Source organism: Lathyrus oleraceus, chromosome 5 (assembly GCF_024323335.1).
Source record: "Lathyrus oleraceus cultivar Zhongwan6 chromosome 5, CAAS_Psat_ZW6_1.0, whole genome shotgun sequence".
Taxonomy (NCBI): Eukaryota; Viridiplantae; Streptophyta; class Magnoliopsida; order Fabales; family Fabaceae; genus Lathyrus; species Lathyrus oleraceus.
In genome coordinates, this window is record NC_066583.1 from 261,744,847 (window position 1) to 261,770,403 (window position 25,557).

General features: G+C 34.8%; 1 protein-coding gene and 1 long non-coding RNA gene across 4 annotated transcripts; one reads left to right on the forward strand and one right to left on the reverse strand.

Moving 5' to 3' along the window:
* Positions 1–1,285: 1,285 nt before the first annotated feature.
* On the reverse strand, positions 1,286–4,741 carry LOC127083731 (serine/threonine-protein kinase AFC2). Of its 3 annotated transcripts, XM_051024061.1 has the most exons (11): positions 4,454–4,741; positions 3,864–4,041; positions 3,344–3,524; positions 3,201–3,249; positions 2,995–3,109; positions 2,780–2,871; positions 2,380–2,530; positions 2,184–2,248; positions 1,998–2,095; positions 1,806–1,908; positions 1,286–1,695 (listed from the first exon to the last, which is right to left on the reverse strand). In XM_051024061.1, the coding sequence occupies exons 1-11, from the start codon at positions 4,550–4,552 to the stop codon at positions 1,549–1,551; spliced, it is 1,278 nt and encodes a 425-aa protein (XP_050880018.1). In that variant the 5' UTR covers positions 4,553–4,741; the 3' UTR covers positions 1,286–1,548. The 3 variants fall into 3 exon arrangements, with proteins under 3 accessions (XP_050880018.1, XP_050880020.1, XP_050880021.1); XM_051024063.1 differs by lacking the exon at positions 3,864–4,041 and having other exon boundaries at positions 4,454–4,710; XM_051024064.1 differs by lacking the exons at positions 2,995–3,109; positions 3,201–3,249; positions 3,864–4,041 and having other exon boundaries at positions 4,454–4,709.
* Positions 4,742–13,685: 8,944 nt separating this feature from the next.
* On the forward strand, positions 13,686–15,093 carry LOC127083732 (uncharacterized). The gene is made up of 4 exons (XR_007788520.1): positions 13,686–13,957; positions 14,221–14,308; positions 14,440–14,618; positions 14,884–15,093. It is a non-coding gene; the product is annotated as an uncharacterized LOC127083732 (long non-coding RNA).
* The last annotated feature ends 10,464 nt before the right edge of the window (positions 15,094–25,557 follow it).

Here is a 25,557-nt window from a genome sequence, read left to right on the forward strand (position 1 = left end):
CACTTTTATATGAGCGGCAGTTAGAGTCATTCTCAATGAATGTGACACCAAATATGGAATTGTTGGATTGACATCAATGACCTAGATATAAACCGTGTTTGACTTTGTTATGTAACTCATTATGTAAATAAAGTATTTCTTATCTGATTGACCATCTTCACTCTTCATTCTCTCGTGACTTGCAATCACCTAATCAAATAAAGAATCTAATGTATAGAGTGTGTCCTTAAATTCTGTATTTCCCTAAGTTCCGTATTTGTTCTATAAAAGTATCAATCTAACTCAATGAAGAAAAAAAATCTTCAACACTTAAAAGCTGCTAATTGTTTCGTCATCTTTCTTCCAATCTAAGCTACCACTAACATGTATCATACGTTTGAGGCTGCAGTGAGCATCTCACTCAAGATTCACTACTGAAGAGCTTTTACACTTGCCCTTGCACGTGTTTCCTTTAAAGTATAAACCAATTCTTACACTTCCTCTTCTCTTCTCTTATGAAGTGAAATGATTGCACCCTATTAAGGCTAAGAAGCTCAATGACACGGATCCACCTTCTCTGTCTCCACTCTTCTCCGTGGAGAATTATTTCGCAGCTGTGTTCTGAGGCTTGTTGGAGAAAAAACATCATGGTTTTTGAACGTTTCTTTGGCAACATCTAAAGATGAAACTACAGTAGCTGGAGTTTTGCCTAGTTTCGGCATGTTGAGAGGTCCATTTTTGGAGAGTACATGGAAAGATTGATGTGGCAGTGTGCCTGGTTAGTGAAAGATTGCAAATTATTCGTAGCTTCGGCGGCCAAGAAGGCTAGTGATGCAGAAGAAAATGGTTAAATATTCTGTTGAAATTATCTCATGCATCAGTTGTTTTAGAGGTGGTGATAGTAGACGAGGATTCTTTCTCGGATCATCTCATTTTTCATTGAACTCTAATATTCTGGTTTGATCTAAAGACGGGTCATGAAACTGTCTTTTTCTTAAAATGTGATTATGTTCTTATTAATTTATAAAACAGATTATCTTAAATTGTGAATATGTGCTTGACATTAATTTATTGAACAGGTTATGAAACAGTCGTTTTCTCAAAATTGTATTCCATTGGTAATAACTTTGATATATTGCAGACAAATAACTTTTACTATTTACTGCAATATTAACTATTATTTTACCAGTAATAACTATCTAATTTATTTGCTCCTAGCAACAATTCTGTATGTTGCTCTAAAATTTAATTGATTTGCTCCCAATAATAACCCCTTAGTTTTCTGGGTAATCCATGCAACTGAGTATAATGCACTCAACATTCTACATTTGTCTTGTATATCACACTCAGATTAGTTGTTTGTAAGTTTACATGTTCTTCAAATTTTTAAAATAAATAAGGATCAGGTCAGACAGGCTTAGAGGGGAAGCTGCTGCTGTGCTGTATACATCCTCACTTATCAGACAAGCTGATAATATAAATATTTATTTACAAGCATTCCTCCTCCCTGCACTCAAATTTGCACTTTTGACAGATTCAACTTGACATTAGGCCTCTAAAATTGGCTAATCATCTCCTAAGGTGATCTCTCATAAAGAATGAATGTCTCAGAGCATCCCTAGCTGTAACTCTTTCAAAGGGGTCAAACCTAAGTAACCCCTGCAATAGATGTATAAGATCTCCAGCCGAATGATCAACATGCTGCATTATAAGGTTCTGCAATTATTATGAGAGAAAAAGAGTAAGTCAAGCCCAAAATGAACTATTTAACATCACTTTTTCAAGAATTGAATAGAACTTTTCTATGGCCAGATTTGAAAACAAACCTGCAGTCGAGGAAGCTTCATTACAGCTTTAATACTCTCCCTTGAAGTTGCACCCTCTGGCCAGTCCAGTCTCCCCCTTCGGACATACTTCTCAGCATGTCGACTGATCATAACAGTAAAAGGAAACACAAGTTATTTCAATACCAATAAAATAACAATCATAGAAAGTTCCTGCAGTAAATTATTACTTACTCGACTCTCTTCAATAACTGCTGTGGTAATGGACCAAGCACCCTCTCCATCATGGCAAGATGCTCTAAATTTTCATGAGTCTGAAACAAAGCTTCACCCTGCAGTAGAAGCATGTAGGCAACTTAAACACAATACTAAAACACAACAGAAACTAGCTGATGTTTTTCGGTTCAGAACCAAACTTACAGTGCATAACTCGACTAATATACATCCCACACTCCATACATCACATGGATAGCTCCACCCAAGTCCTACAAAACCATTATAAAAATCAACTATTCAGTTGGCATCAAGAGCACCATGGTATATAACTATAAACCATTTATCACAAGAAACATCATTCTTTGCAATACAGCAATTATTATTAGATGTGTATGCATACCAAGGATAACTTCAGGTGCCCTATAATGACGTGTTGATACAATGTAATTCTGGTTTTCTCGTTCATACGTAGTGCTGCCAAAATCAATAACCTTTATGGCACTTGACTTGGGCACTCTTTTGAAAAAGGAGAACGGTGCTCTGGATGAACTCTGTTGATTATCCAACAATGGATGTCAGATATTACAACCAACAATTCATTTGGCAACTGCTATTTAAGCTAACATCCCATATAGATGCTATAACCGATAAGCATTTAAAAGATAAATATTATGCATCAAAGAAAAATAATTTTTTTTTCTTGAAGCATTAGATCTGAACATGCCTCATCTAGTACGATTATGTATAAAATAGCTAAAATCCGTGAGAAAATAAAACAGGTTCATAGACAACAAAAGTACCTTGTAATCAGGGACTTTAAGATACTCTGATGAAACCAGAAGAATGTTTTCAGGCTTCAGATCAGTATGGATCATGTGTAAGTCATGCATGACTGCAATTTATAGAAAAGTAAAACACCATTAGAAAACCATCCTTCATTGACCAAAAACAACAGACATGTTGCACTAAGTGCTACAATAGTTCAAGAAAAGTAGTTCAAGAATAAACTACACACATGCTACACATTCCAATAGTTGTCTTCCAATCTCGCGAACAAGATCAATGGGAAATGAACGATAATTGTTTTTCCGAAGAAAATCGTATAAGCTTGGTCCAAGTTTCTCAAACACCTGTTGCAATCATTTGAATTCACCCACGTCTTTAACCCCCAAATTAGGTATATTGGGGAAATTAATCCACACAAATCAATCAAATACTTACAATACAGATATGATTACGATAGTCAAACCAGTTCCGTATTTGCACACAACTGCAAGGAATAAACCCATTTAACCGATGCAATGGAATAAAAGGTGGTGCATTATAGTAGATTATATATAGCAATTAAAGCTCAAAAAACTTACCGATTGCCACCTTTATCATGTTTTGCGAGTTGCTGCAGCATCTCAATTTCAATCATGGCTGCCTCTCGATACTTTTTAATTGCACGAACAACTTTAATGGCGACCATTTCCTTCCTTTCTCTGTCCCAACACTCCAAGACTTGCCCAAAAGTTCCTTCACCCATTTTTCCATGGACCTTATCTGTAATCATGTAAATGGGGTGTTAACAATCCAAGCATAGCACACAAAAACTCCAAACTCCATTTTTATACATTCAAAGTTCAAAATAGTTATAAATCTTGAAATGTGCACAACATTGTTATTGTTATTAAATCCTTCCTAAACCTAAAACAGGATTACTTAAGGTGTAACAAATTCTTAAAATTAAGTCCCCATTTGAAAGTTTATGGATTGGATACAAATCTATGAGCTAAATTTCAGGTAAACGACTGGTTTAATTTTAAACACACTGTTGAGACAACCAACCATGAGATATGAATGTAAACTTGTTATTAACTAATGATGGTAAAGTGTAATTACAGCGAGAAGTTAAATTATCTCCAAGCTCAAACACGTAATGGCCATCTTTGTCGTCATCTCGCCATGGGGGAGAACCATTTCGAGCAACTCCCTTAAATAGAGAACTAGTGATATGTTCTGAAGGAGCATAGCTTGAAATATTCTCAACCTCTTGTCCACAAAACAATCCTACCTGAGCCTACACACAGTAATCCATACATGTACCACTTTAAAAATAGTTAACAAAAACACCATCATGATTTCAGAACCTACGCATTTGTCCCCATCACAAATTATCACAAAATAAATAATCATTCTACAACATCAAAATAAACATATGACATCATACAAAAATTAAAAATATATACAAATAAACTACTTTTTTGGTTTGATGAAAAGTTATGAACGATCAAACCCTAAAATTCAATCAAACAAAATAGGGAATCGTTAGATAAAAGCCGAAAGCTTTATAAGAGGAAAAAATCAACTTTACCTGAATCAAACATCAAACATACCTAAAATAAAAATAATCCACCAGATCTACAACAATAGACAAAGAAAAAGCTCAAAAAGTACGAGATCTGAGATTTTATGATGAAAAATAAAATTACCTTTGAGGCTTCGGGGATGTCCCAGCCCAAACGAGCCCTCTTTCGTGGGGGACGATCCATGTAAGTGCGTGAGAATTCAACCATGCGCTCCATCTCCATGATTATACGAGGAAAATCAAAGGAAGTTCGGAAGAACGGTGAGTTTCAGGTGAAAGTAACGATAAGGATTGTTTGGACACAGTGAACCCTAAATTTCTAACAACTTAGTTGAGTCGGTTGTGAGGAAATAGGATCGTACATGTGTCCTGGTAGATTGCTCTTTGATTGGTTGATTTCGTTGTGGTCTTAACTGCACGGTATGGTTAAGGATGGTCTTTGCTTTAACCATGGTTTACGTCTGTTATTTTATTTTTTTTGTTTTTTTTTATTTAACTTAAGTGTAGCTTCTTCTTTTTCTTAATGAAAAAAGATTATGGAAGTTTTTTATCCAACATTTCCAAATTTTTTAATTGAATTAGGAAGAGATTTGGACATTCAAGACAAAAAAAAAAATATTTAAAGTATAATTATCATCTAAATATTAATGTAGTTTATTGGATAAAAAAATATTAATATAAAGATTATATTTATATATTGTTATAGAATTTGTGGTCGAGATTAGTTTAGTTGTAAAAGTTTAAAAGAGATTTATTAGTGTTAGTATCACATAGAATTTTGAAAAACAGAAATTAAAATAGTATTGTTGTGTAATGTTTGAATTATGCAATTAAGTAAATATTTGTTAATATTTTATATGGTATTTTTAATTGTTATTAAATCAAAATTAGATTGATTAAAAAAAACAAAAATTCAGTTAATTATATTTATAAAGTTAATAAAAAATATATGATTAAACAACCTATATTAATTGGTCTAGGCTGCAGCAAAAAACAATCGGGTAGACAAAGTTTAATAGTTCAAATACAACTTCAACTTAGATAAAAAAAAAAAATATATATATATATATATATATATATATATATATATATATATATATAACCCAAACGCAACTTGGTAAAAATGAAATAACGGTTCCTACAATAAACAACTAAAACGACAATATTAAACTTTAATAATAAGAATTATAAAGACATATGAATGAGCAACATTTCCTTTAAGCATTGTTCCTTCAAGGACGTCTTGACAACTTGATGTATATCATTTGAGAATCAGAGTGGTAGTGACATAACAACGTATCTCCAACCTTAAGGTTTTTTTCCTTAGCGTATTCATATCACTCATAGTTGAGGTACATTTCCACCTTATCTCTCTTCGATTTAATGATCTCACAATTATACTAGTCCATAATGTCAATATCTATTAGGGTACACTCAGTTTGGTCTGGACGAATACCACTCCTTATAACATCAGTTGGGAAATGCTGCATAGTATGAGTTTTTGCAAGTTAACATTAGCATTGAATTTTAAGTTCGTATAAAAATACAAAACAGTATATATAGTTTTTGTTATTATAATTTGTGTAACTTGTTACCAAAACTTGATTTCCGCCCTTCAGTGACCTAGTAATCTTATTCTCTCCAAACAGATCAGATGTCAACTCTCCTATGTGTTGATTCACTTGCTCAGTTGGACCATGTTCCTGAGCCAAATTAATCCCAGGCAAAAGTTCATCAACTTGAGATGCTACGGTCTAATTCACATGTACACCATGACCATTTAACTGAGTCATATTGATCTCAGGGAATATTTCATCCACTTGAACATCATAGGGAGGTCGGTTCACTTCTTCGACAGTTTTTCCAATAATTTCATAAATATCATTTGTGTCAAGAGATAAAAATATGCAAATTCATAGACGGAAAGGAACAATATTATGTATTAAACTAAGACAAATGCATGCAACCTAATACAAATACATAAAATAAACTTATTGAACTTGCTTGCTTCAAATTCCATGCAGAGCGTACAGTAAACCTTTTAAGACACTTGATATATTAGATATGCAATGTAGGAATTTGATATTGTTGCATAATATATAAATAAGCAAATGTCAGGTTTGTTGTATTAGATATGGTATGTTACTCATTAGAAGTATAAGAAGACATAGTGAGATTGCTTCAAATTCCATGCAGAGCGTGCAGTAAAGCTTTTAAAACACTTGATATATTAGATATGCAATGTAGGGATTTAATATTATTGCATAGTATATAAATAAGCAAATGTCAGGTTTGATGTTCCTTTTGAAAATGGATTTGATATAGTGGTTGATTTGATGTTACCGTGAGAATGAATAATGTTGTTTCTTCTGAAAATTGTTCTGCCATAATGGTTGCTATAATGACAGCTTTCATAATTAAAAAAATGTGTCATACTATTCATTTGCATGGTGGAATTCATGTTTTAAGATAAAACATGTCATCCCTTTAACTTTTTGTTAGAATAATAATCTGATTTTTTTAATTTAATTTAATAGTGTTAAACTTTCACACTTCCTATTTCACAATTTATTCGTGCAGTAATTATTAAAAGAAATTAACATCAGAAAAGAAACGTTCCATTTTTCTCCTTCATAAAGTTTTGTATCTTTATCTTTCTTAAAATTTTCTTTCTCTTTCTTAAACTTTTGTATTTTGCAGAAGGTCGAACACAGACAGGGAATTGAAGAATGGAAGACCGACGAAAACCTTGTTACAGTTACATTTTGGATGATACTCTGCCAGTGATGAGGTAATAACTTATGTTTTGTTTAAGATTTACAATTGTAGTATGTTTTATGAAATTCCAATGCATCATTGGTCCTTTTAGGGTTTCGGAGTGGGTTTAATTTGAGCATACATATTGGAATTTATAAAAATCTAGAGTAGTTCTATTTGTAATTTCTATAATATTTTCCAATTTTCCACAAATTCTTTGTTTTAATTATATTATTTGATTACATATTACATTTCATAATGAATTTTCAGAAATCCGAAGAGTTGTTGTTTTAGAATAAAGAATTGTGTTTCATTACGGATTATATGATGGGGTTTGTAAAGATTAGTTCATATTACAGTTTATGTTTTTTATAAAATATAGTATTCTGAAATCACAAATTCTATTTGGGTATTCTATAATTAAAATTTGTAGAAATTGTGGTTTCAAACAACTGTGTTTAGTTTGGAAAATGTTGTTATCAATATATATGGATCTGGTACATAAACATCTTAATGTCTAATATTGTGTATTTTTAGTGAGGAGACTTTCATAGGCATCATTAAGGGTATGGTTCGGGAGATTGGCGAAAGTTCAGTAAAAACAAAAGTCTGCTAAGAATTTTTGTCCCAGTAATAGAGTTGGAAAAACACTTTGAGAATCGTTGAAGTCCATATTGATGTTGAGGTGGTAGTTTCACCTTTAGATAATTAAAATGATGTTTTGAAAGTTGTTAAAGAAGAAGAGAACATAACTACATATGTTACAGTAATTTACAGGGGAAATGTGAAGAAATCATGAAGAATGTGTGTCCTGGTAAAAAATCAGCGGCAAAGAAAAAAATGGTTGCAAAGAAAAAACTTGTTACAAAATTTATGCATAAGAAAGGAAGTCAACAAAATCTTATGAATGGGAAACCATAAAATGAAGTTAAATAATAATGGATCATGGGGAACAAATAATATTCATGGGAGAGCAATATAGCAGATGCATACAGGAAAGCAAGAAATATTTTGGTAAGCATATATGTGTAGATAGTTTATATTGTATTATTCTTAGAACAATTTATAACTTGCAGTGTTGCTTTTTTGTATCTTTGCAATATTTTCCAAGACTAATATAAAAAAAAAGCCTAAGAGCAAATAAAAAAGAGATCCAAATTGTTTATATTTAAGTAAACAAAATCTTCAAATGTGTGATTCACACTGCAAGATGGAAGAACGCTCCAAGTGCGTATGAGAAGTACGTTGCTCAAGGATGGTATGAGTTTGCTAAGAGCAAAAATTTATATGATGGCCATACTTTGGTTTGGAGAATGGGACGTTTTCCCCTACACGTTTGTAACTTTGCAGAGGAACTCATGTTCAGTATGTCTTCAGAGTCGGAATCTATGATGATCACGGGGTGTGGAAGTTAGCATGGTGTGGATGATTTCTTTTTGTGTTTTTTCTATATTTATTTTGGATGTTATTTAGGCATTTTAGAATCAAAGACTAATTATAATGTTACTAGTATGGGAGTATGTGTTGTGTGTTTCAAGACTGGGCAATTGTAAGTTATTTGGCAATTTTATGTTAAAGTTTAGTATTATATTTGGAGTCTTTTATGTTACTGTTATGGTATTGTATGTTAAAGTGTTTAGTTGGGATATAAATTATATGTCAGTGATTAGTTTAAACAACTTTATAAATTTTAAGAGTTTTTATTATATCAGCTAACATATTATACATGTAAAGTTAACAAATATGATAAGTGTATAATCAATAAAGTTAACAGATTTATTTGTTGAAACAGATTATTATTTATTTCCTCATCATGGTAATTTATTTGTTTTGGTTATCATATATATATATATATATATATATATATATATATATATATATATATATATATATATATATATATATATATATATATATATATATATAATATATATATATATAGTTATAGATGTTATTAAATGAAAATATCTTGAACTATATAGTTTTAAAATTTTAATGGGCATGCAGGTTAATACCTATCTCTAAGCTCATTACAACTATCACTATATAACATGTGGAATAGGGTTTCATGTACACAATTATAGTACCATTGTAAGTGTTGGAGGCAAACAATATTCAATAACATCTATGACATGTATTCTTCAGGTAGGTGTGTCCGATTTTTTTTTATTTGTCTGCTTGGATTGTTCAAACAAATTCTTTGAATACATATTCAACATCCTTACAACTCTTTTTTATAAAGTGAATCTGGTTTTATAGGTTCTTATAATATTTTTTATGATATGGTTTCAACATCTTGTACAACTCTTCTTTTAGGACTTGTAAATCTTCTACAATATTGTGGATCCTATTGTATGATAGTTGTATTTTAATTGTAATAAAATCACTAACTTAATTATATTGAATATCTTAGTTACACGAATGAAGAAATGAAGACACGTCTTCTTAAGATACGCAAATAGTTTGAAGAAGAGCACGACCTTAAAATTGAAGCTCTCATTAAGGATGATGAGTCAGAGAAAACAACGGATGATAACAACAATGTCAATTGGGTTTATAAAATAACATAAGTGAAAAAGTCAGGGTAAAATATGACGGTATGTGTCTTGTTCAGTATTATTATGCACATCGTATTCCTATTGTATTGAAAGTTAAAATGTTTCTTCATTTATATCATTTTTGCAGCACATCCCAATTCAGATATCAAAGAAATGTTTTGGTGAAAATCTAAAGGTGATAAAGATGATAGACCTAGAAGCTGGAAAAAGGGTATAATTGTGTTAGTCATATATCTAGAAGGAATTCATATGAGAAGGATATTGGATATGGATGGTATGAATTTTCCAAAGAGAAGAGGGTCGAAGCTAGAGATGTGTTAACTTTTAGCATGAGACTTCATGCAGATTTTATGGATGTTTTTTTAATTAGGGGTTGATGTTTGTAGTGTGGTGTTTGCATGTTGTTCTTAAGACATGGAAGTAGCATATGATCAAGTTCTTGTTGGTTTTGATGTTGTATCGGTTGTTATGTTGTCACATCATTATACATGCCATGGGAATTGTTTATATTATATTAGTTTTAAGATATTCAGACTTTGAATTTTAGGAAGCATGTTGATTTAAAAAATTGTAATTGCACTATTGTTGTATGATGTTCTGCATTTATCCAGAATATCAAATTAATGTATGCTTGTGTTTTAGTTATTGCAGTTTTATTGAATCTTACAATTGAACAACTCGTGTATGTTTGTAGCAATTATATATATATATATATATATATATATATATATATATATATATATATATATATATATATATATATATATATATATATATATATGACATAATTATAGCAATGCTATATCACCTACAATGATAAAATACACCTTTTAAATATATTTTAAATTGATTTACATTCATTAATGTAAACAAAATAGTAAATTCATTAATTTAAAATAATACTCATGGTACAAAGTCAAGAATTCAAATCAAAATTGAACAAATAAAGTTTCGGGTGTCTTCATCATAACAACTTGGATTCTAAATGTAAATTGCATAATGCTATTTGAAAAGATTTTTCAGTTGTGTAGAATGTTGTTGATCTTAAAAAGTTGATGATAACCTTCAAATATCCCAATTTCTTCACCATGTATAACTTTGTTCATCTGAAACAAACAAAACAAATGAAATGATTAACATTGAAAATTGTTGGTGATTTTAGTATCATCAATGTATTTTAGTAGTAATGTGATTTACTACAGGCCGATGCAATTATGCGTTAAAGCTTGGAAACGAGTTAGGGGTAGTACGGAGTGCACGCTCGTCGAGCCAACGTATAATTGAATGTGAATAATTGAAACGGGGTTCCAAGGGGCGAAGCCCCTGGCGGGGTGCGGGGCAGCGGCCCGTTCGAAATTTTCTTTTGAACAGTTGAATCCTTTCCCAACCGACGTAACTGTTTCTGAACAGTTGCGTCTTTTCGGTTTCTGTTATTGATCTCCTATATAAGGAGTCATTTGACCTCAGTTTAAAAGACATAACGAAACCAAACTTTCTCTCTACACTCCTGAACATTTCTCTTTGCCAGAAACAAATTGTTCTTCAAGAATTATCCCCACAAAGATTTCGTGAACCCAGGCAAGAATAGGGTCGAAATACTTTGTTCGGAAAGTGTACGAACACGATTCTTCGAAGTTATCCAGGATTATCATACCCGATTCTCTAACAAAAATAACTCTCTATAAGAAGCAATTCGAAGAAAATTTAATGTTCATCATTCATGGATATTGTCATACCCCAAAATTTGCCCTACCTAATTCATACTATTCATTTGACTTTTGACCTTAGCATTCATTTGCATATTTATTCGCATATTTGTTCGCATATTCATCTGCATATTCATCCATTTGCATCATGATTCAAGGGACGGTGTTTATGGTTCAAGCGTTTGACAACTCCTGTTATGGTGTTCTTGAAAACCCAACATGTGGTATTTTGGTATTACGATTAATTTCGGTGTAAGATGCTTGTGGATCAGGTGGACTGTGTCCTGGCATTGGATCTGGTTATGAACTGTAAGCGGGATTGATTAATCTTTCATGAAGTTGGTCGTTTGGTATGAATTCGAGACAAGACTTTACAAATCAGAGTCAAAGCAAACAATTCATTGTTCCATGCAAGTGTCATTCAAGTACAAATCCAAATGTTCAATACAAGAAATGATGGAAAGTTATCCCGTTCCATTACAAAAGAGTCTCAGAAAACCAAATTACATTTTTACATCATTTAACCCACAATTGACTTTTGGGCAATGGTTGACTTTTCAGTCAAACGGTTGACCAAAGTCAGTTGACCATGCTATACTCTATTCATTTCATTTCTCTGTGAGTTCTTCATGTTCGAGCCTCCGCACCATGTTAGAGTGTTGTTTAACACCATGTCACGAGTCAGACCTGCAAAAACATACCAAAAAACATACAGAATGAGTCGCGGTCCCAACATGCCACAAAATAGTGAAAAGGAGAAAAGTACACTTTTTTCACGCATGTAACCGATTATGCAAAATCAGGTAACCGATTACACCTGCTTTTTCAAGCCTCTCAGCATCCCAAAAACACATGTTTTCCTGCATGTAATCGATTACGCAAAAACAGGTAACTTGTTACATCACCCAAAAATAGCCACAAAACATACTTTTTTGCTTGTGTAACCGGTTACACCAAATTATTTAACCGATTACACTTGAGATAGAATACCAAAATATTGTATTTTTCAACAGCATTGCAGTCCTAATTCAACATCAAACTAGTTCTAATGCATGCATCAATTCACATAGCAGCTAAATGGTTCACATTACACTACATTTTCATTTTCCAACAACATTTTATTTTGATTTAATTCACAAATAATTCAAATTCATTTCCACCGTTCAATCCAAATCCAAATAACATAATTTCAATTTCATTCCCAATCTACCCTTGATCAATTTCTATAAATCAAATTTCATTCTCCACAATTCATTTTTGGAGGGACATTCATTACAAATTCAAATTTTCTCCTATCACTTCATCTTCTCCTATTTATATCCCTACATTAAAGCTCTTTAACTATTAGACCAAACTTCACATTGGAGCTTGTTATCAATTAAGCTAAACCTCCGACATTCTACACTCCTCAAAATTCAGAAAATCAACATCAAGAACAACAATTCAATTCAACATTTTCAGAGCCAAATCATTGAAGAGTAGAAGTAGAAGATCAAAGAAGCATACCTATATCTTCTTCATCTTCATCACTTTCAAATTTCAGCAAGTTCCAAGACAATCCTCCGTCTTACAGGTCAGCGATTTTTTATCCTTCTTTGTTTGTTGAATTTTTGATACCACGGTGTAGCCTATACAATGGAGAATCAATGCCCCGAGGTTTAATGACTTGATTCTCCTCCATCTCCATTTAATTTCAATTTTTGTGCTTGGGTTCTTGACTTTAATGCTCTAATTTTTGGAGTTGCACAACTCTTGGTTAGAATAGATGAGAGATTAAGATAAAGAAGGTTGAGAGGAATATAAGAGTTGTGTTATTTCTTGATTCCGGAAAATTTCGCCGTCTCCAGCGCGGTGGTATCGGAGCTCCGCCGATGGTTGCTTCTTGACATGAATCTTTGCACATGAGGTGTAGAGATGTTGATGAAGCATGTTGCTGAATTTTTTTCCTCTCTTATTATTCTTATGCTATTATTTTTGTTTTGATTTTATTTTTTGCATTTTGTTAATACTTTAATTTGATTTAATTCTTAATACGAATTAACATCTAACTACTAACTTTTTTAATTATTTTTTTCAATTTTTATTCATCTTTTGATTGTTTGGTTGATTAATCTTCATCATCTCAAATCATTAATAAATAAATATCCTTCGGTTGATTCAATCTTCTTCAATTCAAAAATATTGATAACTGATCAATTGATCATTTTTGACACTTTGAGTTGATGATAGGTTATCCCTTAAAGAAGTATATGTTCGGGTCCTTTGATTCGTTGATAGATGACCACTAGGTAATTGTTTTCTAATATTTAACTTGTAACTTTTATATTATGACATGCTAACTTCTAACTTTTAAATTTTTGCCATTTAATTCTCGCACATTATCCTTCATTAATTTCATGCTCACAAACACGGCCAAAAACGAATACCTCTCGCACTTGTCTCGAACACAAAGGGTAAATCGAATCCGAAATCACCATTACCAACATTCTGCTACACTTGGATTCATCTTCAACTTTATCAGATCAAAGAAGCCTCGATTTGCTTCGGTTATCTGCTGAAGGAGACGAAGATGGAGCTGGAAGAAATCAAAGGCAATACGACTTCCACGTGAGTTCCGAAATCCTTGCTTATTTTCCAGTTTTTGTTCTTCTTCTTCTTACTTGTTGTGTTAATTTAACTATTAGTGTAATTGCTTTGTTAGTTGTAGGTTAACTTATGATGGTTAGTTAACTAGGTGCAAGTTTGTTGCTGTTAGTGCTTTGATTAGTCTGTTAAGCCGGTTGTAATGAGCTTGTTAATGTAGTTATGAATGGATCTGAATTTGGTTAATGGATGAGGTCCCAACTGATATGTTGTTGTTGAATTTACAGGGTGTACCCTTAACTTCTATAGGTGATGCATACCAAGCCGAAAAAATGCAGCAATAGGAAGCAAGGGTGAAAGCTTGGTTCAGCAAAGGTTTGGGTTTTCTGTTAGAGTTAATACATTGAGAGAGGGTTAGCTATTAATTTGTAGTTATCTTGGTTTGAAGTGAGCTCTATTAAGGCAATTAGTTAAAGTTAATTACTTAATTAATTTTTTGTGTTTAGATTTTTGTGTAATTCAGTTGAAGGTCAGCTTACTCGAGCCCAATCCATAGCTTCAATTTCTAATATCATCACCTGGATCAAATGTTGAATCAATATCATCAGATGAGTTTTCAGTTAGACCAATATGTTGAACCAATATCATCAGCAAACACTTCAATTTCTAGCTTCTATAAACTCTGGTAATGGTTCATATATTTTTAGATATGTATCACTCTAAGTTCATATGTTTAAAATATATCATCCGTTATTTGCCTAAGCAGCTAATCCTTCCGAAAATGCTGACCACAGATGATAAATAGCCCAATGATTCAAAGACTGTGTGCATTTGACTTAAATTTTGTTTCAATTTCCTCTTGAATGTGTGTTGCATTTGAATTTGTTATGGTAGAAAGTGAAAATTCAGATTGCTGTTAATTTTGACTTGTGGAATTTGGAATTATGCAGGGTGGTAGACTGAATGGTAACTCTGTTTTGAAGCGTTTCGAGATCAAAATAGGAAACTTGGAATTGATGCATTGTGAAAGGGGTTAAGAATGTACGACTTTTGTATTGAATATATTTGGAATTAAGTATTAAATTGCATTGAATGTTATTGAATTTATATTGATAGAAAAGTTTGAATTAATGAAAAGCTAGTTGTGTATTAACTCTGAATTGAATGGATTAAATTTGCATGAATGAAAGTTTGAATATATATGGAATTAAATTGTTATGGAAAATTGCTATTAAGATTAATTAGACAAGTCAGAAATGATAGAGTTATGATGAAATTAATTCGGTTTGAATGTTTAATTTGAATGGTTTTTGAAGATTAGTTTGAAAATGGATGGGAATTAATTCGGTTTGAATGTTTAATTTGAATGGTTTTTGAAGATTAGTTTGAAAATGGATGGGAATGTTAATAGTTTGAAATGGTTTTGAAAACTTAAGCTCAAATGATTTCAAAGTTAAGTTCAAATGGTTTTGAAATTCAATTGAAATGGTTTCAGAGTTCACTTATGAGAGTGAAGATGGAATGAAGTGATGGGAAATTCAACAACAAATAACAATAACAACTCTAACAGAGCAATATGCAGCGGATAATCAATTTTTCAAACTTACAAGAATCTGTGAGGAGCAACAACAAATAATCACGGCAACTAAAATCACCACCACAAGGGACACAATAATTTTTAACGTGGAAAAACCTTCTCAATGTGAGAAGTAAACAACCACGGGACCAAGCCAGTAATAGAGCTCCACTATGATCAAAATATGGGTACAAGAGAGTTTTAAATATGGCACAAATTCGTGCTCAGTAACCAGCCAAAAACAGCAAGGTAACCAGCATAACAATCAGCCAAAACAATGAGAAAACAAGCATGAAACTGAGAACAAAGTTCAGCAGAAAAACCAGAAAATACTGCTACTGTCCGAGCTCGATTTCTCCCACCTCAGACCTCTGATCGACGATTCAACCGGTCAGATTGAAGTACCACGAGTCACGAACCTGCTGTCCAAATTTCAGCCCGATCTGAGGGTGAACGAAGGAGAAACCGCGAATCTAGTGCAGCTGCTCTGTTTTATGCGAAAATGGGTTTTGCTCTTCCTCTCTCACTTTTCTCTTGCCTCACTATTTGAATTCAGCTCTCTCACACTCACTGATCTGACCTCTCTCCACTTGGTTAAGTGAGACACATGAGCTTGCACATATTGGGCCTTTCTCCACATAGGAAGGGAGCCCGAAACCCAACATATCTCCCCCTCACAACTATGTGGAGGTGACCGTCAAACCGGCGATCTCACAGCAAGTTTCAAACTTGTTTCTCGGTAATGCCTTGGTCATCACATCAACACCATTATCATCTGTATGAACCTTGGCCAATTCCAACAACCCATCATCCAAAGCATCACGTATTCAATGATACCTAACATCAATGTGCTTGGACCTAGAAAGAAAAGTTGAATTCTTACCAAGATGAATTGCACCTTGACTATCACAAAATAGCAAGTACTTATCTTGAACAAAACCAAGCTCCTGCAAGAATTTCTTCAACCATAACAATTCCTTGCATGCTTCTGTAATAGCAATGAACTCTGCCTCAGTAGTGGACAATGCAACACACCTCTGCAATCTGGATTGCCATGCCACAGCTCCCCCTGCAAACTTAATCAAGTAGCCTGAAGTAGACTTTCTGGAATCAATGTCTCCAGCCATATCAGAATCAGTATATCCCACAAGAGTAGACTTATCACCTCCAAAACAAAGCCTCAAACTGGTAGTACCACGAAGATACCTCAAAATCCATTTCACAACATTCCAATGCTCTCTACCTGGATTAGACAGAAATCTACTAACTGTACCAACAACATGTGCAATATCAGGCCTTGTACACACCATTGCATACATTAAACTACCCACAACAGATGCATAAGGAACCCGTTGCATATCTGATTTTTCAGCTTCATTAGAAGGACTCTGACTAGTACTCAATTTAAAATGAGTAGCAAGAGGAGTACTTACAACCTTAACATTTTCCATCTGGAACCTCTGTAACACTCTTTCAACATAGTGTTCTTGTGACAGCCAAAGTTTCTTCTTGTTCCTGTCACGCATGATTCTTATATCAAGAATCTGCTTAGCAGCTCCCATGTCTTTCATGGCAAATGACTCGCCCAATTGCTTCTTCAACATGTCAATCATAGAAATATTTTTCCCAACAATAAGCATGTCATCAACATACAATAACAGGATAATGAAATCATCATGAGCAAACTTTTTAACAAAGACACAGTGATCAGAAGTAGTCTTCTTGTAGCCTTGCTCACACATAACTGACTCAAACTTCTTGTACCACTGACGTGGGGCCTGATTCAAACCATATAGACTCTTTCTCAGCCTACATACATAGTCTTCCTCGCCTTTAACCAGAAAGCCATCAGGTTGCTTCATGTAAATCTCTTCCTCCAAGTCACCATGAAGGAAAGCGGTTTTGACATCCATTTGCTCTACCTCCAAATTAAGAGTAGCAGCCAAACTCAACACGGTTCTAATGGATGACATCTTCACCACAGGAGAAAAAATCTCATTGAAATCAACACCCTTTCTCTGTCTGAAACCTTTCACAACCAATCTGGCTTTATACCTTGGAGATGTAGAAGTGCTTTCTTGCTTCACCCTGAAGACCCACCTGTTTTCCAAAGCCTTCTTACCCTTAGGCAATTTCACCAAATCAAAAGTGTGATTATCATGCAAAGACTTCATTTCATCTTGCATAGCATCCAGCCACTTCTTCTTTTCATCACTCTCCATGGCTTCATCATAACATTCAGGTTCTCCTCCATCAGTCAAGGTAACATAGTCATCAGAAGGATACCTGGTGGATGGTTTCCTCTGCCTAGTAGACCTCCAAACTTGAGCTTGAGGGAGTTCAGGAGCATCACCAAGATCCTCATCTTGTGACATTTCATGTTCCTCTTCAGCATCATCATTAGGAACATCAAAATTATCTCCAAGTTGCTGATCACCAACATCATCAGGTTGCTCATCATTCTGAACATTATTTTCAGCAGTATCCGGATCATGTATAGGCATCCGAACTAGATCAGCATCAGACAAACCATTATCGAACTCAGGTGTAGTCTTCTCCATCTTATCAATGTCTTCAATGGTTTGGTCTTCCATGAACTTCACATCACGGCTTCTAACAACTTTCTTCTCAACTGGATCATATAGCTTGTAGCCAAATTCATCCTGACCATAACCGATAAAGATGCACTGTCTTGTCTTCGCATCCAACTTGGATCTCTCATCCTTTGGAACATGCACATATGCTTTGCAACCGAAGACACGCAAATGATCATACCTGACATTCTTGCCAAACCAAATCTTGTCTGGCACCTCAGCATTCAAAGCAATTGCAGGACTCGGATTAATAACATGCATTGCCGTCTACAATGCTTCACCCCAGAAATGCTTAGGCAACTTTGCTTCAGAAAGCATACACCTAACTCTTTCAATCAATGTCCTGTTCATTCTCTCTGCTAAACCATTTAGCTGAGGAGTTTTAGGAGGAGTCTTTTCATGTCTGATACCGTGCTGCTTGTAATAAACATCAAATGGTCCATAATACTCACCACTATTGTCAGTACGAATGCATTTCAGCTTCTTGCCTAACTGTCTCTCCACCATAACATGGAACTCTTTGAATTTCTCCAGAACTTGATCTTTTGTCTTCAAAGCATAGACCCAAAGCTTCCTGGAACAATCATCAATAAAAGTAACAAAATATAGTGCACCACTAAATGACTTTACCTTCAACGGGCCACAAACATCAGAATGCACCAATTCAAGCAACTCTGACTTCCTTGAGGGAGGATGTTTCTTGAAGGATACTCTAGTCTGCTTACCAGCCATGCAATGAGAACATTTCTCCAACTCTGCACTCTTTAATCCCGGAAGTACATCCTTTTTAGCTAAACAATTCAGCCCCTTTTCACTGATATGACTAAGCCTGCGGTGCCACAAAGAAGCCTCCATATCCATGGCATTCACACTGTCTTTAGCAACCAATGCTTTAGTCCAATACAGTTTATTAATTTTCTCCCCTCTGGCCACAACTAAGTTACCTCTGGTGAGTTTCCATTTTCCTGAACCAAAGTGATTATCATAACCACCATCATCAAGCATCAGCACAGATATCAAATTAAAGCGAACATCTGGAGCATGTTTGACTCCTCTAAGCAACAACTACACTCCCATGTTGGTCTGCAAACAAACATCACCAATACCAACTACCTTGGACACACCATCATTACCCATCTTCAACACTCCAAAGTCACCAGAAGTGTAAGATGTGAAGAACTCCTTCCTTGGTGTAACATGCAGTGTAGCACCACTATCAATAATCCACATGCTCTCATCTGATATAAGATTTACTGAATCATAGTCACGGAGAATAATCAGATCATCACAAGTAGCAGTAGTAACACGGTCATCATCATCATGATTCTTATCTCTCTGCTTACTGTTATTGTTTTTGCTCTCCCTTTTCCATATGAAACAGTTCCTCTGTATGTGCCCCATTTTGTGACAATAATTGCACTCCACATTCTTGTATCTGGATTTGGACTTGCTTTTGTTGTTCTCTCTACTCGCACTTCTGCTATTCTGTCTGTTCCCTTTCGGTTCCTTTCTTTGACTTCGGCCCCTGTTCTCAGTGACAAGTACCTCGGAATAAGATGAAGTACCTTGTGCCTTCCTTCTCATCTCCTCATTAAGAACACTTCCCTTTACACTTTGCAAAGAGACAACACCATTAGAAGCTGAGTTTGTAATTGAAACCCGAAAAGTTTCCCAAGAATCTGGTAGAGTATTCAGTAGCCATAGTCCCAACACTTCATCATCAAATTTGATACCCATACCTGACAATTGATCTAGGAGCCCTTGAAAATCATTTAAGTGATCTGAAATAGAAGTCCCCTCCTTGTACCTCAAATTCATCAAGGAATTCAACAAATACAACTTATTATTCCCTGATTTAGAAGCATACAAAGATTCAATCTTCTTCCACAAGGATCTTGCATGTTCCTCATTAGCAATATGATTATAAACATTGTCTTCTACATATTACCGAATAAAACCACAAACCTGCTGATGTTCAAAACTCCAATCCTCATTAGTCTTGGATTCTGGCTTCTCACTAGCAAACACAGGAAGATGCAAATTCTTCACAAATAACAGATCCTTCATTTTTCCCTTCCACAAGTGATAATTAGAGCCATTCAAACAAATCATTCTATTTGTATTTGCCTCCATCATTCAAACAAGTCAAACAGCCCCTTAACCAAAGAGCTCTGATGCCACTCTGATGGGAAATTCAACAACAAATAACAATAACAACTCTAACAGAGCAATATGCAGCGGATAATCAATTTCCCAAACTTGCAAGAATCTGTGAGGAACAACAACAAATAATCACGGCAACTAAAATCACCACCACAAGGGACACAATAATTTTTAACGTGGAAAAACCTTCTCAATGTGAGAAGTAAACAACCACGGGACCAAGCTAGTAATAGAGCTCCACTATGATCAAAATATGGGTACAAGAGAGTTTTAAATATGACACAAATTCGTGCTCAGTAACCAGCTAAAAAAAGTAAGGTAACCAGCATAACAATCAACCAAAACAATGAGAAAACAAGCATGAAACTGAGAACAAAGTTCAGCAGAAAAACCAGAAAATACTACTACTGTCCGAGCTCGATTTCTCCCACCTCAGACCTCTGATCGACGATTCAACCGGTCAGATTGAAGTACCACGAGTCACGAACCTGCTGTCCAAATTTCAGCCTGATCCGACGGTGAACAAAGGAGAAATCGCGAATCTAGTGCAGCTGCTCTGTTTTATGCGAAAATGGGTTTTGCTCTTCCTCTCTCACTTTTCTCTTGCCTCACTATTTGAATTCAGCTCTCTCACACTCTCTGATCTGACCTCTCTCCACTTGGTTAAGTGAGACACATGGGCTTGCACATATTGGACCTTTCTCCACATAGGAAGGGAGCCCAAAACCCAACATGAAGAGAGATCAAAAATAGAAAAGGGCTTTTTAGGAATCAAGGGTTGACTAACCGTTGACCAAAAAGTCAACTTTGCCAAAATCTCCCAATTTTTGTAAATATGTATGGACAATGTAAATTGAGATTTGAATGTAATGGTTAATTTTGAATGCAAAAACTTCTTTGAATCAAATGAAAAAGAAATGCCTTATTTCAAATAAGAATTTTCCACCAAAACTTAATTGAATTCAAGATATGCATTATGAACAATGAAGTATGGATTGAATGGAATTAATGATTTATATGAATGGAACAATGTCAAATATGAAATGAACCAATAACCATGTACTAAACCATAGCCAAGTGGTGAATCAAACCAAAGGGACTAAGTAATTCAATGCATGATTTAGGGTTTCTCAAGATCAACAGATAAACCATCATCCACAAATGTTAAACATACACCATTATGCAAATCAATGGATCACAAATATCAAGTAACATGGACAAGGACGATCAGACAAGCAATCAAAGAATCATTAAATGATGTGAACCAAGAAAAAAATCAGGGTTGCAAGCCACATGATCCAGGAAATAATGCTTTTCAAGCCAATCAAGACAACTGGCTCATGAAATCGGGGCTTCATAACCACTCAAAGCAAAATGAATACCCAAAGTCAAAAGCTAGGATTTAGGTGATAAAATCAAAACTCGTGAGGTCAATGAATGGTAGACTCAATCATTAGGATTCTGAATACATAAATGAATGTCATGATGTGAACTCCATGAATTAAGATTCAAGAGAGCATGAAATAAGGTTTGCATTCCATGTGGTGAGCAATCCTCCAATCCTCAAACAAAACCCTAGTTTTTATTATTAACCTCAAGCTTTGAATCTAAAATGAATATCAAGTTATAGGTTAGATAAAAAATAAAAAAAGGAGGGCAAATTTTGAGGTATGACACAGTGTGAAGAGAGTTTTCAATAAATCAAGAAGAAGTTGACGTTTGCTCCAATGTTGATTTTACCGAGTCCAAGTGAATAATTTGTTGTGTATTATGACGTTTCGAAGACGAGTCTAGGTGGTGTGCTGATGCAGAATAGTCAAGTTATGGCTTATGCTTCTAGACAATTGAAAGTTCATGAGAGGACTTATCCTACGCATGATCTAGAATTGCCAGGCGTGGTGTTTGTGTTAAATATTTGGAGACATTATCTATTTGGTTCCAGATTTGAAGTGTTTAGTAACCACAAGAGTTTGAAGTACTTGTTCGATCAGAAGGAGTTGAATATGAGACAAAAGTTTAGAAAGATGTAAAGCTCATCCCAGATTCTTCGATCTGATTTATGCTAAAAAACATCACTTTATATGAAATGTGATTCAAAATATGTTAAAAGGAAGATATTGCTACCATTATTACCAAAATATTCCAGGTTGAGAAATAAAAATTAATAATGTTGTTATCGAACTATCTACCATTTATATTCACACACCAAATTCAACTTTGTTGGTTCGACGTGAGGATGTCTTAAAGGAGATGCTCTTTCCAACCTTGGTGATGTCTTCCACACCCTTGAAAATCCAAAATTGTCATTCATGCATATGAAGATGCATCTCCAAATGCACCGAAACTACACCAAAATGTGCTATTCTGATATTCACCCCATTTGATCAAAATATGGTTCAGAGATGCATCTTCGTATACTATTTGAGTGTATCCGAAGATGCATCTCCTAAATGTCCCATAAAGTCCTTTTACATGTATTGAAAGTTGTAATTGCAGGGGAGATCATTTCGGATATGCATCTCTGGAAACCCCTCTAAATGGTTTCAAAACATCACCATTGTTCTAACATTATAATTTTTCGAGCCCAAGTTATATTGACGTAAAATCAAAGTAAAATAAAGTTTAATTAAAGATAAATAAAATTAAAAAATCATATATTAATTCAAAAATGCAACACCATGCATAATATTTGTCCCAAGATACAAAAAATATAATAATAGATCGAAACATAAACACTACATATGTCGAACCCCTGCCTTCTCCTCCAATGATTGTACTACATGACATTTCATAACTCGAAAATCATGTTCTGCACGAGGGCCAATTGAGGACTAACAGCCTCAAAGAGTCCTTCCTCTATGCCTACTCTATCCATCTCCACAACACGTCGATAGACCGCCGTCATACTCTCGGCCTGATCATCTTAAGCCTTAAGTAGCTCCTGGTTAGCTGGCCTACGTGGTATTCCAGGAGCATCTGGTGTCATGATAAGGTATGACACCCTATAAAACCAAGTCATATAGTCGTCAACAACAACCCAATGTACAAGAGTTGGCTCTATGAAATGGTACCAAATGACTCTCGAAATCATCCAGTATCACACCAAGATCTCTATGGCGAACGCTGGAAGGAGAAGACCCATAGGAAGGTCTCAGAATAATTTGCAAATAGCCAAACTGGCGTATCACTCGCTCAGACGAATAAGGATACATAAGAGATGACCCACATGCCAGTCACTCAGAGTATAAGGAAATGACATCAAATAGACATGTCCCCCGGTGACCCTCATATGGGCAGAAACAAATATCATCTGGTACATGACGGTCAAGATACTCTCTGAATGAATCAACCACACTATTTCCCATGTACGAAACAAAAGCGATTGCATGTGGCCAGTCCTCATCGTAGGTAGGCGCAACTTCCTAACCGATGATGCAAGGGAAGTGGGAAATAATCCATCCCTAAAAAATGGTTCGGATACAATATTAATAACAAGTGTAACAAATAAATTATGAAAATATTAGTAACAAGAAAATATTGTAAGTAGTGCGCAGCTCCCTATGATTTACTTTGTCTTTAAAAGACAACCCTCGACAGCTTCGAGTACATGTACCCCAAACAGTCAGCCCCCCAGTTATGCTCGTGAATTAAAGTTTGGTCGATAAAATACTTAAGGTATATCACATCGACATAGATTGCACTTTTGTCCACAAAAATGTACGTGTCAACCAAGAACAAGAGGTAACACCTCAATGTACATTGCCGGTGGTACTCAACATGTACATCATCACCTTCGACATCCAAGGCCCTTTACAAATGTTCTTTATAAAGTTTTTCCAAAAAGCTAAACTGTGCATGAGCGCCTCAAGTGTCATATGCTACCTGTGCGACCTTAGTAGGCTCAGCCCCCAAATGGGTGGCCATCAGATCGACGACTTCTTCTCGCCCAATCCTCTAGTGGTGCAGTAATCTCCCCCTGATGGGAAGATGCAGGAGGCATGAGACGTCATCCAAGATGATGGTCATCTCGTCTATAGGAAGGTGGAAATATGACTCTGAGTGTCACCTCTCAACAAAAGTCGTATGCATGTCGTGGTTTATGGTCATGTAAGAAGAAGAACATAAACCGGCAAGACCACAATAACTGATAACAACCAAGTATCAATGGGTTGTGCCAACTCCAATATCTTACTGTCGTGGTTTACCGATTTCAAACAATAATGCTTATGTCAAAATAAAATAGCACCATCAACATCAATTTAATTAGTTGAAAACATATGAATTTCAAAAGAAAATAAGTATACCTCCCCTTCCCATACATGTCCAGCAGCATGGTCAACATATAAATGAAGTAAGGAGGTGTCAAATGGGTCTCCTGTGTAACTTTCTAAAGGAGCATCGACAGCGGCTTCCGCCTGCGCTTCAGGGGCTTCAGGAATTTCTGAAACTTCAAGATCTATTGTATCATATGCTTGAAGGAGTCCGCTACGAGAACCAACGTCTAGGAACCTCAGGATTGCGAAGTAGATGCAATGTCAAATAAGTTATCAGCAACTCGTGGTCCCGTGGTCTCATGGTCCTCGTTGCGACCCTCTTATGTCATACCAGCGTGGTTTGGGACACACGTCCGAGCCTAATTCGACCAGTGTTGTTTTTAGCCATTACATGTGCGTTAGAAACAAAGACAAATATAAACATGTTAGGACAAATTCACAAATTCCACAAAATCAACAAATTTTTTGCCTGAGTTCAATCCGGAGATATATCTCCGAAAATAATGCAGATCAAATTCAAAGATGTATCTCCGAAAAAACATGCGATTGTCTCATGAAAGATACACCATTTCTGCCATAACAATACCAAAATACCTCAATGCATGTTCTTCTATCCTACCAAAATCGTTTACACTACTATCTAATGCATCTAAAAAAACTAATGTAGCTTAAATAACTAACTTCAAATCAAAATATAAAAAGAGATATAATTTTTAAAAACTTACAAAATCAAATTGAATGTATGAGTTATGAGATGCTGGAAAGGATGAGTTAGAGCTCTAATGATAGAAGTTTGCTACAAAGAGAAGCTTGAATGGGACAAAGAGCTCAAAAGCTTTAGAGCAGGAAGATAACTGTTTTTTCCAAAAAATGAACAAGAAGGAAGTGGCAAAGGTAGTATGATGCGGGTTATGAAACAAAAGTGTTTGGAGATGCATCTCCAGATCATCCATTAACTTTTGAATAAATTGTGTTTATGAAAATGCATTTTCGGACACACTTTTTACGCATACAAAG